Source organism: Sus scrofa, chromosome 7 (assembly GCF_054392235.1).
Source record: "Sus scrofa isolate SSC_HxYL_T2T_F1_AM1 chromosome 7, Sscrofa_HxYL_maternal_Yorkshire_Landrace_v2.0, whole genome shotgun sequence".
In the NCBI taxonomy this organism is placed as follows: Eukaryota; Metazoa; Chordata; class Mammalia; order Artiodactyla; family Suidae; genus Sus; species Sus scrofa.
Window position 1 is genome coordinate 48,853,791 of NC_139389.1, and position 16,919 is coordinate 48,870,709.

Below are 16,919 nucleotides of genomic sequence, written 5' to 3' on the forward strand. Positions count from 1 at the left end.
TGCTGGATCCTTAACCCACTGAGCAAGGCCAGGGATCAAACCCGAGTTCTCAAGGATACTAGTCGGGTTCGTTCACCACCGAGCTATGACGGGAACTCTCTTAAAGTTTTTTTTAATTGAAGTATATAGTTTATTTACAATGTTGTGTTAGTTTCAGGTGTACAGCAAAGTGATTCAGTTATACCTATATATTTTTTTTCCAGTTTCTTTTCCCTTATAGGTTATTACAAAATATTGAGTGTAGTTTCTGAAAAGCCAATACTGTATACATTTTACAAAGAATGTATGAAAGAAAAATCTTCAACTGTTATTACTGACTAGATAATTCAGCATGAAGCCAGCAGACAATCCTTAAAACTTTGCATTTGCTTTGGGGGCGTAAAAGTTTAATTTTAATCACCTGAAGGGTTTTTTCTTTTTCTTTTTTTGCTGTCCTGAGGCCTATGGAGCTCCTGACCAGGGATCAGATCCATATGCCACACCCAAGGCATATGGGAATTCCCAGGATAGGGGTCTAATTGGAGCTGTAGCTGCCAGCCTACACCAGAGCTCACGGCAACGCTGGATCCTTAACCCACTGAGCGAGGCCAGGGATTGAACCTGCAACTTCATGGTTCCTAGTCAGATTCGTTAAGCACTGAGCCATGATGGGAACTCCCAGAGCCACAGTTTTGACCTAAGCTACAGGTGCAGCAATGCCAGATCCTTAACTCACTGAGCTGGGTTAGGGATCAAACCTATCTCCCCGTGTTCCCAAGATGCCGCTGATCCCGTTGCATCACAGCGGGAACTCTGGATTTTTCTTTTAATGTTTAAAAAATATGGAGCTGGTGTCTCAGTGGTGTTCTTTAATTGAGGTAGGGCTGACGATAAACCCTGAAAAAAGGCCACAGACCCACTTCCCTGGGTTTGAAAAGAATGCACTTTTCCAGTCTGGGCTGCTTTGAAAAAAAAAAAAAAAAGGTAAAACTTGCTATCTTCTGACTCCATGTAACACTGCTGTAGATTCCCTTTTATATAACAATAACTTGATCCTACTCAAAATACTTGGCACCTTTCGTGACAGAGTGGAATGTAAGAACACTTTAGCAGATCTGAAAGTGAGCAAATGCTGGTCGTGTTGGAATGAAGAGGCAGCAGGCTTTGCAGTTGTTGATTCAGAGGACGCGGAAGATAAGAATGCCAGGATTAACACAATAGACCCCCTTCATTACCTATGGCTGAACAACGCGATTATTAAGACGGCGGCACATTGTGCAGCAGCCTTAAGGAAGGGTGGCTGGATGGTCGATCAACGCTATTCTAGGCTGCTGATCCGTGAGAGACTGTTTTTGAGTTTAACTTGTAAACTGTTTTATTTTGGCATTTATATCGTGTTACCCTTGCCGTGGAGAGAGAGAGGAGGTTGTGTTTTATTTTTTTACGTTGTTCTCGGCATTTTTTCAGTTCCATACCCATCTGCATTTTATTAGGAGGGGGGGACTCGTTCAAAGACATCTCCTGTTTAATCATGTTTAAACAATCTGTTTAAGACCTGTTGTGTCGATATAAACACAATGGTCCTTTAATGTAGTAAAAACAGACTTCTGACAGACACAGCGCATAACAGACATCCATCCATTATTGCTTAAGCTGCTGTTCCTTCCATGCCTGACCTGAGAGGGTAACCACAGAGCTCAGCTGACAGCACTGGCTGCTCAGAAGACCCTGACGTCCCCCTTATTCATGTCTAAGGAGCAGAGAATTGCAGAGCTGCCGACAATTGGAGCGGCCTTAGACCAGATTAAAACTAAGTACCTTAAATCTGTCTTAATGGCCGTGTTTACATCTCCTTCTTCTTCATTCCTTTAAAAAAGTAATCAGGTTTCGCAAGCGTTAAGAAAACCACCTCTTCTTGCCAGCTGGACGAGGTCCAGTTTAAGCAAGAAATTCTCTGTGGTGCCCCCCCCAACCCCCAGCCTGCCCCCCCCCCCGCCCTTTTTGTTCCTGTCTTTTTCTTTTTTCTTCTTCTGTGATCTTCACTGCCATTCAGCACAGCAAGACGAGGCTGCAGGAGCTGGCTGACTTTTTCCTAGGTTATTCCTTTTGAGCGTTTTCTTCCTGTTACGGCGACGGGAAAATTGAAAATGATGTTGCACGGCTGTTAGCAGCATATGTCAAGAGAGGAGCCTTTGCACTTTTTAATTGCTGCGATGGAGTGCTTCTTTTTCTCTGCCTCAGACACACACCCAGTGACACAGCACATGCACAAAGTCATCAGAAGGAAAGAGAAACAGAAAAGATCGCATATGCTCAGGAAACAGCCAGGATCCAGGAGTTGCGTGACAGTCTGAGGCTCGTTGTCACTAGGCTCTTTGAAGAATAATGCCATCCATGTTGAGCTGGATTATTGGCAAATCAACACGGATGCTTTTTTGTTCAACTACGGACACGACCATTTCCATTGCTTAAGATGTTACCATTAAGAAAAAAATTTACCTCGCTCAGTGGGGTCTCTCTAAAGGCTCGTAGCACAAAACTGCGGGGTGTGTGCGTGAGTCTCGTATCGTCAGAGATGGCAAAGGAAGTGTTTTCAGAACTAACACACTCAAGTTTGATGACATTTGGGGAGTAACGTGTCCACCTAGAGAAAGAGATCTTTTGTTCATTTCCCAGAAACTAAAGGGAGAGAGACAGATCCTCACAGCCCAGGGTGGTTGTGGATGTTGGGTTGTAATTAGTAGAACAAGATGTGTCGTGAGAAAAACAGAGTCAGAATGAATGGGCATCATGTGATAAAAATCTCTGAATTCGGCTTCTCTGCTTTTTTCTTATTTTTGTTCTTTCTGGGTCTCTTTTCCTCAGCAGCCCCCCCACCCCCACCCTGCCTTCTTTCCTAGTAGGACAGCCTGGTATGTAAAAAAAACGGGACGGAGGCAGGTCAGGCGCTGGCTTCCTGTGTCACAGCCGACTTTCGTGACTTCAGACAAGTCACTGGGGTTTTCTGGGGCATCAGTTCCTTTTCTCAAATAAAAACATGGTCTGGCGAGATCCCCATTCTCTCCCAGCTCTGAAAAATTGGAATTTATGTAATTTTTACTTTGAATGGGCGTAAAGATGGACAAAAGCAGCCCTTGGAAACAACGGGCAGACAAAGTCGAAGGTTATTAACAGGATTGGAAACTAGACAGCACCAGGGAATCTGGAGGTAAAGAGGCAGCGTAGATGAGAGACGTTTTAGGACAGAGGCCAGGGGCTGTGCTCGTCAGCCAGGTTCCCTGGTGGTTCTTTCTCCCCTGCCTGCAAAAATATCACATCTCCGCTTGTAGATTGCCATTTATGCTTTCATCTGGTCTTTCTTTACCCTTTTTTTTTTTTTTCCCCTCCTTGCCTCCCATGCATGTCTTTTTCCTTAAATGTTTCAAGGTTTTGGACTCCATTATTTCAAGAAAAGGGATTGTTCTCGAAGCAGATTTTTTTAGAGGTTATTCCGTGATGGGTGACTGATGCTGGCATAGCTCCATCGCCCTGTCCTTTCCTCCAGATACTTCATTCTGTGCTGGTCGTGATTGGCCACAACCTCAAATCTAAAAGTCCTAAAGGAACTCGCTTTTATAGCCATGCGAGTGGCTCCCTCACAATTCTTTCGTTTGTGTATTTATTCAAAGATCTTGAATTCTTTAACCTCTAGAAGCCTCCAGGTTGGAAGAGGCAGTCCTTCAGTGATTTCTCCTGTGGCGAACGGTATTTAAAAAATGACTACATTTTTGTTTGAAAATTACATTTTTGTTTTCAAATGTTTAAAAATGTCTACCGTTTGGGAGAGTGAACTTTTTACTCACTGATCGAAACTGGCGCCTCTTATTATTAAAAGAAAGCAAATTCAGCTTGTAACATTTTTGTTCCCCCTATGAACTAGAGTTCCTAGAATATTTCTATGGAGTCTATGGCTTAACTCTGTAATTATGTCTCTTGAGTAGATTATGTTTTTCTTCCCATAATTATGTTTTTACCCAAGAGACTGGAAGGTTTCAGACCTCTCATGGGTGAAATTATTCTTCCTCTCTTCTTTCCTGATAAACTGAATTCTCCATGCCTGGCTCTGTTCAAGGGCTGAAGGGAGCTCTTGACGATAGGTGGGAGTGATTAGGACTTTTTTTTTCCCCCTTTAGAAATTGGTTTATATATGAAGAAGGGCCCTTGGAGGGACGCTGTTTTTTTTTTTTTTTGTTTTGTTTTGTTTTTTTTGCCATTTCTTGGGCCGCTCCCGAGGCATATGGAGGTTCTCAGGCTAGGGGTCTAATTGGAGCTGTAGCCTCTGGCCTACACCACAGCCACAGCAACTCGGAATCCAAGCTGTGTCTGCAACCTACACCACAGCTCACAGTGACGCTGGATCCTTAACCCACTGAGCAAGGCCAAGGATCGAACCTACAACTTCATGGTTCCTAGTCGGATTTGTTAATCACGATGGGAACTCCCTCTGTTAGTTCATTTTTGAAGTGCCATCAGAGAAGAATCTCCCGGAAGGGGATTTGTTTATGACCTGTGGTCCTCTCTCTGAAGCCACACCCTAGCATTGATCTAGGGCTGTCTCAGGCCTGTGCACACATCATATACTGAGCTCCAGTGATACGAGGGCGGGGTTGAGGCCTTGAACATGAAGACAGTTTCTTAGTCTATTTCATTCTTTAGGTTCTGAAATCATGTTTTTTTTTTTTTTTCCTTTTCTTTTTTTGACACGTTGAAAAATGTATTTATTTCAGCGGTAATGTTATCAGCTTAAGTTCAGTGTAGACACCACCTTAATCTTCTCTTTTGGTCTGCACATACCCTGACCCAGATCTCTTTATGCAGTCCATGGTTAGCGATCTGCCTGCTCATACCTCTGAAAGAGTTTTTGACCTGAACCAGACAGCATACGCTTAGGCAAAAAAAGATGACTCAGCAGCCTTTCCCAGCAAAGATGATAGACTCATCAGTTTCACTGTGGGAAATGTTTCCCAATAACTAGTGTTTTTTTTCCCCCTCTTCTCTGACTTTTACTGGACAAAAGGAGAGAGAATTAATTCTAAATGTATCAGTGTTCTTATTTATTCAGCAGGCCTGGGTGGTGCGCCTTCTCTGTACTTAGGCTCCAAATGATGTGCTAGATGTCAGACAGGACACCCCTCCTCGGGGGCCGGGGGTGGGTTTCACAGTCACGTCCAGGAGCATCGCGGATACTTTTATATAAATATTTTATATCGATTCATAGTAAATGAATGCTTACTGAATGCCAGCGACACTTAAGTGTAACCACATGGAGCAGACAAAAACCAGTTGGAGCTGTGCTCAGCTTTCTGTGATAGAAACCAGAGGGCTCACCGAGGCCCTAGAGACAGAAAATGCCAGAACAATGGGATGACCAGCCTGAGACTGGGAAGGGATTTGGCCAGATGGAGATGATGGGGAGAGACCGTGCTGGTTGGAGGAGAAAGTGCTGAGCTTGGGCAAAGGCACAGGGACTCTTTGAAGAACCGGGGTGGGGTGGGGGGTGGGGAGGGGTCTGGGGGGGTGGTCTGGAGTGAGTGGAGCGTAGACCGGGAGCCGTGTGGGAGGAGCCATGGGAAGTGAGCGTGAAAAAGGGCATTGAAACCATATTTTCCAGGCCCCTGTTTGCTGGGCTCCGGGGCCTTTGTTGAATTTGGTTGACAGCGTGGGACAACTGAAAGGGTTTGAGCAGCTAAGTCACGTGAATGTTAGGATTCGGGGACTGAAAGGAAGAAATGAAAAGGCGTGACCTCCTCCTGTTGGGTAGGCCTAAAGAGTTCCACCAGAGCCTTCCTGTGGCCCTACAGCTGGTCAGTGCCCTTTCGAAGATGCCACCCTGCTGCCGTGGTGTTGTTAGCTACAGGTGAGAGGTTAGGAGAGGGTCTAGTGGACATGGGAACCAGGGGCTTATCCTGGTACAGGGGCTTGATCTGTAGAAACTCTAGGGATGGGATCTAGGAAAGAGAGGGGGCAGGACCTACGCTGGATTTTAAGCCTGAGAGACTAGAAAATGGTAACTCGTGGAAACGTGGAAATGGGAGGAGAAGCTCCTTGGGACTGTGGGTAGCGGTGTGGGGGGCGCTGGAGAGGTGTGTCCAGGAGAAGCCGGGAGCTGATCTCAACCCTGCAAGCACGATAAGAGTACAGGTCTTTGAGTTTTAGACTTTCACAAACCACCAGTGAAATGTCATCATAGGCACGTCAGCAGAGAGGGAGTTTCACTTTTCTCAGTAGTGTTTTCATTTTCACATGTTGGTAGGAATGCAGAAGATCAGGGTTTTGAATCTAGAGCCTCAATTGTGATAAAGTCTTTGGACCCGAGCTTTGCATGGCTTCCCTCCCAACACCCTTGAGTGTGTGTCATCTTCCTTGCATCGTTTTTGCTGGAAACCACCTAAACTGGACTCTCTCGGATAGAGGGAGGCTCACCCTTAAAGATGAAATTCCAAGTAATTTCACTTGGAGTTGAATTACGACTTTAAAATTAGTCAACCTGTTCCCTAAGCCCTCTCTGAAAACACTCCTTTGATGCACCACTCTCAGGGTGGAGAGATTAGAATTGAAAGCTGTCATTTTTGTCATCCCCAGCCCCCCCCAGCTGCTGCGGAATAGCATCTCCGTTGCTGTATAAACAGTTTACTCTAAAAAAATGCTAATTCTGGGACAAGTCCTCTCTCCTCTTCCTTTTTATTCCAAGTCACTGTCACAGCATTCTTTTTCTTTTTCTTTTCTTTTTTCTTTTCTTTTTCTTTTCTTTTCTTTTTATGGCTGTACCTGCAGCATATGGAAGTTCCTAGGCTAGGGGTTGAATTGGAACTGCAGCTGCAGGCCTATGCCACTGCCATGGCGACACTGGATCTGAGCCACATCTATGACCTGCATCGCTGCTTGCAGCAACGCTGGATCCTTAACCCACTGAGCGAGGTCAGGGATCAAACCCGTGTCCTCACGGACGCTATGTCGGGTTTAACCCCTTGAGTCCTGCTGAGCTGCAACAGGAACTCCTTAGATGGTTCTGTCCTGTGACTTGAGCCCGAGAGCACTGGACCAGATCTCATTCTGACAGCAAACTAGCTCGTGTCTCCCCAGACCCCCTTTTCCTCTAGGAAGCCTGAGTGCCTGGCAGAGGAGGCTCATGGGCTACCAGAGTGTCCTTCAATTGGTCAAGGGATAAAAAAAGATCTGTCTTAAAGGGATAGCTTTCCATGTAGATTTCACAGGGTACAAGAATTAATGTGTAGTTGTCAAAAGAGAGGTTTGACAGTTAAGTGACGTGAAGCATGGTTTGCCTCTGTTTAGAGTAATAGCACATATATGTTCAGCATCATCTTGTCTCGTAGGACACTTAGGATCATGTTTCTGTTACTTGTCCTCCAGCCAGCTTTTCTCCTTCCTTCTCTGCTTAGCACAATCCTCCTCAACCTTTCAAGGACAGAGTGGTCTCATCAGGGCGAGTTTCCTTTTTTAAATCAACACCCATTGCTCCCCTGTTCTTCCAATTGCATTCTACTATTTTTTTTTCAAGTTTTCTTTTTCTGAAAAATTCCAAACAGAACGTGGAAAGACATAATATGTCATCAAACCCCATATTCTCATCCCCTATTGTATACTTAATATCGTTTTTTCTATATTCGCTTCATTTGTTTTTATACGTAGCCTTTCGCGGTACTTGCTCCATCTTCTAGGTTTTAGAGCAGACCTCAGGACATTTAACTCCTCAATATATCAGTTGCCCCTTCTATAAAGCAAGAGCATGTTCTTACATCATCACACAAAGCACCTCGGTATTTTGAAATAGCCCATGTGTATATTTCTTCAATCGATCCCCAGCCCATCACGTTTTCAGTAATTTCTTGGGAAGCCCTCACACAGCCTTTTGCAGTTACACTTAATTGTGTGCCTTTCTCCCCTCCACGACTGTCCGCCGCTTTGTCTTATATGCTTTCTCTCCTCTCCTCCTTCCAGTGCCTAGGGAGACTCACGAGGCAAATGCCCAGTACATACTAGCGGGACGGACTCTCGTGTGGATATGGTGCTGTTTCCTGACTGATGCTTTGTCACAGATCTGCCTTTTAACTTTATTTTATTTCAAAATGGTATCTTCCTGGGAGTTCCCTTGTGGCTCAGCGGTAATGAGCCTGAGTGGTATCCATGAGGACTCGCTTTGCTCAGTGGGTTAAGGATCCAGTGTTGCTGTGTCTGTGGCATAGGGCGGCAGCTGCAGGATTCCATCCCTAACCTGGGACCTTCCATATGCTGTGAGTTCCGCCCTAAAAAAAAATTGTATCTTCCTGATACCCAGGATACAAGTAGATAGATACCTAATAAAGGAAGTGTTTGAAATGGATTTAAAATACTACGCTAAGAAGAGGAGCTGTCAGACATCCTGCCTTCGTGGCCCACAGAATGACCCCACTGTGCCTCGTGAGAGTGTGGACAGGCCATGTGTGACACCGTTGTGAAAGGCTTGCACTTGGGCAGCCCTGAAGAGGGCGCTCTAACCGGGGCAAGGCTTCATGCTGTGAACACCATGGTCAGAACCTGAGGTTCTGGCTTGGCGCCCAGCTGCCCCTCTGGGCTTGTTCAGCAGCGCTCAGGTGACTTTGATGACAGTGGGCACAAGGGGTTGCATCAGAGTGGCACGTTTATTTTCGGAGTTCAGGTACCACGGTTTTGGAGTCTTTGCGGACCAGTTTCAGAGGCATGATTTTTTAAGCAAACGTTCTTGTGTGGCAGCATGACCAGCTTTCACTGTGGGGGCGAGTTGCCCTTGGACGGAAAGAGCTGGGTGGGGAAGAACGGGACTGTTAGCCGGACTCTCGGTTGGTGACCTAACCGTGGCTCACGCGTCTTTGCTCTAGGCATGTGTGAATGCTCTGACCTTTCCATCACGCGTTCTTCTTGTGCCTCTAAATGTGTTGCAACAAAAGTCATATTCAGCCAAACAACACTAAACTTTTTGAAAGCAATGTGTTCTGAGAGCTCCCTTTTTTTTTTTTTTACCCCCTTTTGAAATTCACTTTTGACCGTGACTTCCCCTGAATGACTGATGATGTGCTTGTTTTAATCTAAAATAAGCTGGTTAGCAATGGGAGGGAAAAGAGCCTGGACCAGCAGTCAGAAAACCTGAGTTCTCATCCTGCCACCAACTATGTGACTTCAGGCAAGGCACTTTCCTCTCAGGGACTCACATGAGTCCTTACCTATTGAAGAAGTGTCTTGCTCTAAAATTTAGCATCTAGGAATTCCTCTTGTGGCTCAGTAGGTTAAGAACATCCATGAGGATGCAGGTCTGATCCCTAATCTCACTCAGTAGGATAACAATCTGGCATTGCTGTAAGTTGCAGCATTGGTTGCAGATGAGGCTTGGATCTGCTGTGGCTGTGGCTGTGGCTGCCAGCTGCAACTCTCCTTTGACCCCTAGCCCAGGAACTTCCATATGCTGCAGGTGAAGCCCTAAAAAAAAAAAAAAGCAAGAAAAGAAAATGTAGCATCTAAGTAATTGTTTTTGTCATTTTTTCAGCTCTATGGTTCAACATGACTTGCAGAATGCTTAAGAATTATAGTGAGTGGAGTTCCCTGATGCCTCAGTGGATGAAGGATCTTTCTATGGCTATGGTTGCTGCTGTGGTGTGGTCAGTCCCTGGCTTGGGAACTGCCATATGCTGTGGGCATGGCCAAAAAAAAAAAGAGTTATAGTGAGAGCCAATGAGGCTTTTTCAGAAAGCAAGCAAGCAAGCTTTCACTTAAATGAATCCTTCAGGGAAATTTCTTAGGAAGCACCAATAAAGGCTCGTTTCCCCCCCAAAAAAGGGGGGTGCTTTGCCCACTGGATTCATGAGAATATCCAATATGAAGGAAGAGGTTTTTTTGGGGAAAGATTGGGTTGTAATATGATATCCTGTGCTAGAAAACTTTCTCTCAACTGAGATATTTATCTAAAAGAGGAGGAGTTCCCATTGTGGCTCAATGGTAATGAACCCAACTGGTATCCCTGAGGACTCGAGTTCAATCCCTGGCCTTGCTCAGTGGGTTAAGAATCCAGCATTGCTGTGGCTGTGGTGTAGAGGAGCAGCTGCAGCTCCTATTCGACCCCTAGCCTGGGAATTTCCATATGCAGCACGTGCAGCCCTAAAAAGCAAAATACATAAGTAAATCAATAAATTAAATAATTTCTTGTATAAACATTTATGGAGCACCTCCTGTATGGCAGACACTGAACTGGGTTGGAGGGTGCAACTGAAAACAAGCCAGAGCACTCTTTTTCATGGGAGTCATCGTCTTGCAGGGGAGACAAATCCATACCTGAGATGATTACACACTGTGCTCACAGCCCTCATGGAAATCAACAGAGAGTCTAGTAGGCAGGCCCCTCTTGTAGGGAGTGTCATTCACCCTGAGGTCTCAGGGAGGAGGAGGAGTGGGCTGTACAGAGCATCCGGGGGAACGCATTTTAGGAAAATGGAGAGGTCCTGGGATGGGGGCACAGAAGGAGACAATGGCAGACGCCAAGACAGACATGGCAGGGTCCTGGGCCAGGGTTGTGCTGGTGGAAATGAGAGCGCTGAGTAGATATGAGATAGACTTTCAAGTTGGAAATGACAAGACTTGGTGATGGGGTTGAAGATGAGGAGGGAGGGATAAGGGGAAATCAAGGAAAGCATGCAAGGTTTTTGGCTTAAAGCACTGAGTGGCTGGTGCCATCAGATGAGGGACTCTTAGGGAGGAACAGGGTTTCTGGGAGAGAAGAGTCAAGAATTGTGTCTTAGGGAGTTCCCTTCGGGGTGCATTGGAAATGAATCTGACTAGAATCCATGAGGGTGTGGGTTTGATCCCTGGACTTTTTTTTTTTTTTTTTTTTTTTTTGTCTTTGTGGGGCCGTACTTGCGGCATATGGAAGTTCCCAGGCTAGGGGTCGAAATGGAGCTGTAGCTGCCATTCTATGTCAGAGTCACAGCAACATGGGATCTGAGCCGCATCTGTGACCTACACCACAGCTCACAGCAACGCCGGATCCTTAACCCACTGAGCAAAGCCAGGGATCGAATCTACATCCTCGTGGATGCTAGTTGGGTTTGTTAACCACTGAGCCACAATGGGAACTCCCAATCCCTGGCCTTGCTAAGTAGGTCGGGGATCCTGCGTTGTTGTGAGCTATGGTGTAGGTCCCAGATGCAGCTTGGATCCCGTGTTGCTGTGGCTGTGGTGTAGGCTGGAGGCTACAGCTCCCATTCGACCGCTGGCTGGGAACCTTCATACGCCATGGGTGCGACCCTAAAAAGACAAAAAAAAAAAAAAGAGTAACTCTCCCCAGGACCCTCTTCCAGAGCTCTTGACTTCCCTGAGCTGATGGACATCCATATTTGTCAAAGCTTCCATCTAAGATATTTTTATCCAGCTTGGGTGGGAGAGCCACGGCTGAAGGCAGGAAATGCAGCTAGGAAAGACCCAGGACCGAGATTTGGCTTTAATCTCGGATGTCGCAATGCAGTTCCCCGTTTTTTCAGAGCCTCCTCCTGCTTAGACGATGCGCTCTTGGGCCCATGGATGAGAGCTGGCTCTCCCTGTGCGGTGGCTGGGTACCCTGCCCTTGTTTTAGGTCAGCTCGCCCTTTGTCTTCTGAGTCCTCGGTTTCTGAGGAGTAGGGCTGGGGTGCTGGGAACGGGCGCCTCTTCTTTCAGCCCATCATTCGTCCCAGGGTTACCCTGATGTGGTTTAGCGGTAGCAGGTATCTGTCGTGGTTCAAAAGATGAAGAACCCGTTTGAGTCTTGCTCTTCATTCTCCTGCAAGAATTATGTTGTGGTTGTGGCGGTGGCTGTGAAGGGCTCTAGAGGGACAAATGCCGATGTTTGTGGTCTGCATGCAGCTGCCGAGAGATGTTCCCCGAATCGCTCGAGAATGTCTGTAGATACGTGGTTGCGCTTTGAAGGTCATTTCCAAAAGGTCGCTGAGGCTTTTCAGATTTCACCTGTGCTTGACTTTGTCACACGCATCCATGCTCCTCCAAGCACTTTATTCTTGCCGACCACCTCCTATCACTGCCCTGAGGCGCCAGACTCAGAAAATAAACGTGTCCTCACACATCTCTGTGCCGAGTTCACGTCTCAGACAGCCTCCATGAAAACCTAATGAAAGGGCTGTAGAAAGCAGAGGCAAAGCTTATTAAATTTCCTTGTGACCTACGGCCCACATCAAGTCCCAGTGTATAAAGGAACCATGCAAGGACGTGGAGCCCTCCTCTCAGCCCTCAGGGAATCTGCCCTTCCAAAAATATGGCCTATTAAAAAAAATAACTTCTGGGGACAATTCCATAAGCTGTCTTGTTAATGTTTACTGCTGTATCCACACCCCACTGATACTTTTTTCCCTTCCCTGTTTTTGGTATGTGTGGGAGGAACAGAATCCAAAGATCTAAGGGTGACAAGTACCCTATAATTCACTCATCGTGAAACCTGTAAGACCCAGCAAGGTGTATTGATGGAAGCTGGTTTGGGGTAGTGGGTGAGCTGTTTATTAGCTTTGCAACTAAATCTTTGCTGCTGCTTCTGCTTGCCTTGAAAACCAGCTGACACCTCCCAGGGCTCAGCGCTCAGGTGCCTCACTCTGCCGATCTGGATTTTCATGTTTCTTTTTCTTTTTTGGCTTCCCGGCACCATATGGAGTTCCCAGGCCAGGGACCAGATCTGAGCTGCAGTTGTGACTGACACTGCAGCTGTGGCAACCCTGGCTCCTTTAATCCACTGCACCGGGCCAGGGGTAGAACCTGTGTCCTGGTGCTGCAGAGATGCTGCCCATCCCGTTGTGCCACAGTGGGAACTTTGGATCCAGATTATCTGTACCGTCTGAGATGTAACACAATGAGCGAAAAGCTTAGACTACTTGGACTGGGACTCCATCCTGGTCCAGGCCGAGAAGTCAATAGCTGGGGCCCACAGGCCAGTTGTTTTTATCTCTGCAGTCCTTGGTCACTTCAGCTCTGGACACCTTGCTTGCTGGGGTATGGAAGCTATTTTGGGTCATCTCTGAAGGTCCCTTAGATTTCTGAAATCTGTGTGTCATCTGGATAAAAAGTCTTAAAGGCTGGAGAGAACAACCATCAACAGACAATGAGTCTCCTTTGTTTTTACCAGATCATTTTTCTCCTTGTCTTAGCCCCTGGGTTGAGGCACATGCCCCAGACTCACACGGGCAGGAAATAGGGTGGTGGGTGCATTTCAGTTAATGGGCCTGGTTGGAACACGTTTGGCCGTGGAGACAGCTCCACTCATATTACCAAGCCTTGGCTTCCTGTCTGTTTTCTTTGGGCTGGGTAGGCAATGAAAAAGGAGACAGGAAAATACATTTGGGGGCAAATAAAATAAGGAATTTGTCTTAGGGAGACAGCTTATAGTTGGGAAATTCGAATGTTCAACTTAACCCTGTCCTGATAGATTCCTCTTGTCCTGCCCTAAGTGGTGGATGAGGTGTTTCTGCTTCTGGTAAGACGCTACCTTCCCGTTCTCGAGGGCTCCTTAAAGGTTTTACTCTGATAGGGATAGTCCTCCTAATGCCTTTACTTTTTTTTTTTTTTTTTTTTTTTTTTTTTGCTTTTTAGGGCTGCACCTGCAGCATATGGAGGTTCCCAGGCCAGGGGTCCAATCGGAGCTGCAGCTGCCGGCCAACACCACAGCCACAGCAGTGCGGGATCTGAGGCTCATTTGAGACCTACACCAGCTCACGGCCAGGCCAGATCCTTAACCCACTGAGCGAGGCCAGGGATCGAACCCCCGTCCTCATGGATGCTAGTGGGGTTTGTTAACTGCTGAGCCATGATGGGAACTCCCCTTTACGTTTTTTTGTTCAAAGACTAAATTCCTCTTCTTCTCCTCACCCAAAACAGCTCTTCGCTGAATCAGCTTTGGTTACTTAACATTTTACTAAAATGTTGGGGCAGCGTACCCGGGCTTCAGGGGTACAGAGAATGGCATATATTTCTTCTTAGGTAGTGGGTGTTATTGTGCTTATTTACCGCAGAACCCCTCCAGGGATTTACCCTTAACTAATGTCGCACCAAGATTCTGATGTTTTCCTGTTATCCTTGCACCAAGGCAAACAGCACTCTTTGCCTAAGCATGATTTAAGGATTTTTCACAAAGTCTTAGTACTCCTGTTTCAGTTTGCATACATCTTTGCGATGTAGAATTTCTTAGAATTTTATACTTGAATACACTAGAAGAGAGACAAAGCATTTTTGGGGGGTTTTATTCATTTATTTATTTTTAAATAATAGACTCTTACATCACATGGGCACCCAAAGGTTATTTTTCAGTTTCTCTTACGGAACCACAGAACTAGATTTACAATAAAAAACACTCTCTCTGATTTAACATAGTTTATTGTACACGTTCTTTGACAGATCACAGAATATCCACAGTCCTCTAGAGAATTTGAGTTTCCTTGCCTGTGTTTCTGTTGGTTTCCTCTTCAAGGGGTTCTCGGTTTGAGTTTTCATTTTTCAGGAGTCTCAGTCAGGTAGAGTTGTAACATAAAAAAGACAAAGTCGCTTAGGGCCAACACGGAACTGTCCCTTTGACACATGTGTTTCTGTTTCTGCCCCAAGTACAGCCCAAATATGTCCCGGGCATAGACTTGGAACTTCCAGGGGAAGTTTCCTCCTTCATGAAATGAGCAAACACAGCCCAGGACGTGTTCCCCTTTCCCACCCTCACTGAGGGGCCAGAGGGGGCACCCAGAGAGTTCTCTCTTGGGATCAGGTGTCCTGGCCTGACCACCCATGCTTGGCTCCGAGTCACCCTCTGGCCCCTCTGTCAATGGAAGAGAACCAGGGGTACTTGCCACCAGATGATGCTTAAAAAGCCCTTTGAAGTGGAGGGCGTTATCCAGGCACCTCGTTATAAATATCAGTATTGAACATTCCTTGGCTAATCCCTCCCCCCCTCCCTGTATGTATGTTCACGTATCTATTTAGCATGGTCAATTGTTCAGCTAATTAATATGCTTTTATTTTATGATTTGCTGTTTCCAGGGCACAGACAGAAGCTTGATGACTCTAAACCTAGTTTGTTCTCTGACCGCCTCAGTGATTTAGGGCGCATTCCTCATCCCAGTATGAGAGTAGGTGTCCCGCCTCAGAACCCACGGCCCTCCCTGAACTCTGCACCAAGTCCTTTTAATCCACAAGGACAGAGTCAGATTACAGGTAAGACAGACTCCTAGGTTTCACTTGCACAGACTCTGGCAGGCTGGGGGTGAGGGGCTACCAGAGGAGATGGGGTCACTTCCAAACTCCTGGGGCTGGGAAATGGCTTGTGATGAAAGAAATCGACACGTGGAGATAACGGACCTTCTCTGGCTTTTTAATAAAAACCAAATACCAATATTCGGTAACGTGGGGATACAGTGAGGGCAGGTTTCTACCGATGCTCTGCTCTGTAGCGCTGTCAGTCTGCACCCCGGGGAAACGGGAGTACCACACTCTCTGGGAGAATGTTTGATGGAGTTTCTGTATTGTGTCCACGTGGGGCAGGGGCTAGCATCTCACCCTCCTTATTAGAAGATGAGCGTTAACGTCTCCGATGGGGGCTTACATTTCCTCCACGTATAACTGTTTCATTACATGTGCTTAAAAATTGCCCAGGGCTGTCCCAGGAAGCCCTGATTGGCGGTTATAAGGCAAGGCCAACGAACAGCTCACGGCACGGACAGACTTCCCTTCTGAGGCACACGTAGCTCCCGTTCCTCACGCGACATTTCTCTCTCTGCTTTCTCGTGTGCTGCTGGCTTTATCTTGCTTCTTCAAAATGAACATCAGCATTGCATTACAGACTAATCATTCACCTCTGGTGCATTAAGACGCCCAACTCTTTTTTTTTTTTTCTGCTCCACTTGGGCAAAAGCAGACCTTATTGTAGGACTAGTCTGATCGCTTTTATGTCACAGTGGCGGGAGAGTGTGCTGATCCTCCTAGATCTTTAATTTGCAGATCACAGTATTGAGAGCTGCAAGGAGCTCGCATGGCATCTGGTTGCTATTGTTGGCAGAAGGACGAGACCCCAGGGAGAGTACCTCAAAACAACACATGCAGGAGTTCCCGTCATGGCTCAGTGGTTAATGAACCCAACTAGTATCCATGAGGACGTGGGTTCGATCCCTGGCCTTGCTCAGTGGGTTAAGGATCTGGTGTTGCCGTGAACTGTGGTGTAGGTTGCAGACACGGCTCGGAACCTGCATTGCTGTGGCTGTGGCGTAGGCCAGCAGCTGCAGCTCCGATGCGACCCCTAGCCTGGGAACCTCCATGTGCCATGTGTGCGGCCCTAAAAAACAAAACAAAACAAAAAAGTGCAATACACTCTCAACCTGGACCTTTCTAATGGGTAGGTTTTTGTCTATAGCAGTTAGGTTTTGAGTGTCCTTTATGGTTCATAAGCATAGCTGTTTATGAGTGAAATGACCTGCCTTTCCTTTTCTCCTGCCCATACTAGGTATAGAGCTTCTTGGATATCTACTTGGGTTTCTGTGGGTCTGTGTCTATGAGTCTGAATCTATGGATATGCCTGAGTTTTTCTGTTAAAAAGAATATAGAATTATAAAAATAAAAAAATCTAAACCCCAAAGAGAACCAGATACCTGCCTTAGGGAAGAAAGTGAGAAATCTGAGAAGGCTAACCATGTGTTAGATTTGCATAAATCTCCAAATGTTGAAATGTAGGAATTAGGTCAGTGTGTTCACCAGACTTGTATCCTTGGTAAAAACGCCAGCATGACATTCACGCTAACTTGTGAATTTGAAGCTTGTAGCTGTAGGTGCTCCTGCATTTAAAGTAGTGGACTTAATTTTTTTATTTTTGGTTTTTGGGTTGAGATAGTGTTGATTTACAACATTATATTAGTTTCAGGTGTACAATGC

The 16,919-nt window shown here is 46.2% G+C and overlaps 1 protein-coding gene across 10 annotated transcripts in view; it reads left to right on the forward strand.

Annotated features, from left to right (window-relative positions):
* The window catches only part of RUNX2 (RUNX family transcription factor 2), a 358,411-nt gene that overhangs the window by 171,410 nt on the left and 170,082 nt on the right, over positions 1–16,919 (forward strand). For 9 of the 10 annotated variants that reach the window (XM_084968272.1, XM_084968277.1, XM_084968276.1 and 6 more), the window contains one exon: positions 15,039–15,212. The exons of the other annotated variant lie outside the window; for it this stretch is intronic. In XM_084968272.1, coding sequence (XP_084824398.1) covers positions 15,039–15,212 — 174 coding nt within the window. The remainder of the gene's footprint in view (positions 1–15,038; positions 15,213–16,919) is intronic. 10 annotated transcript variants of the gene reach the window in all.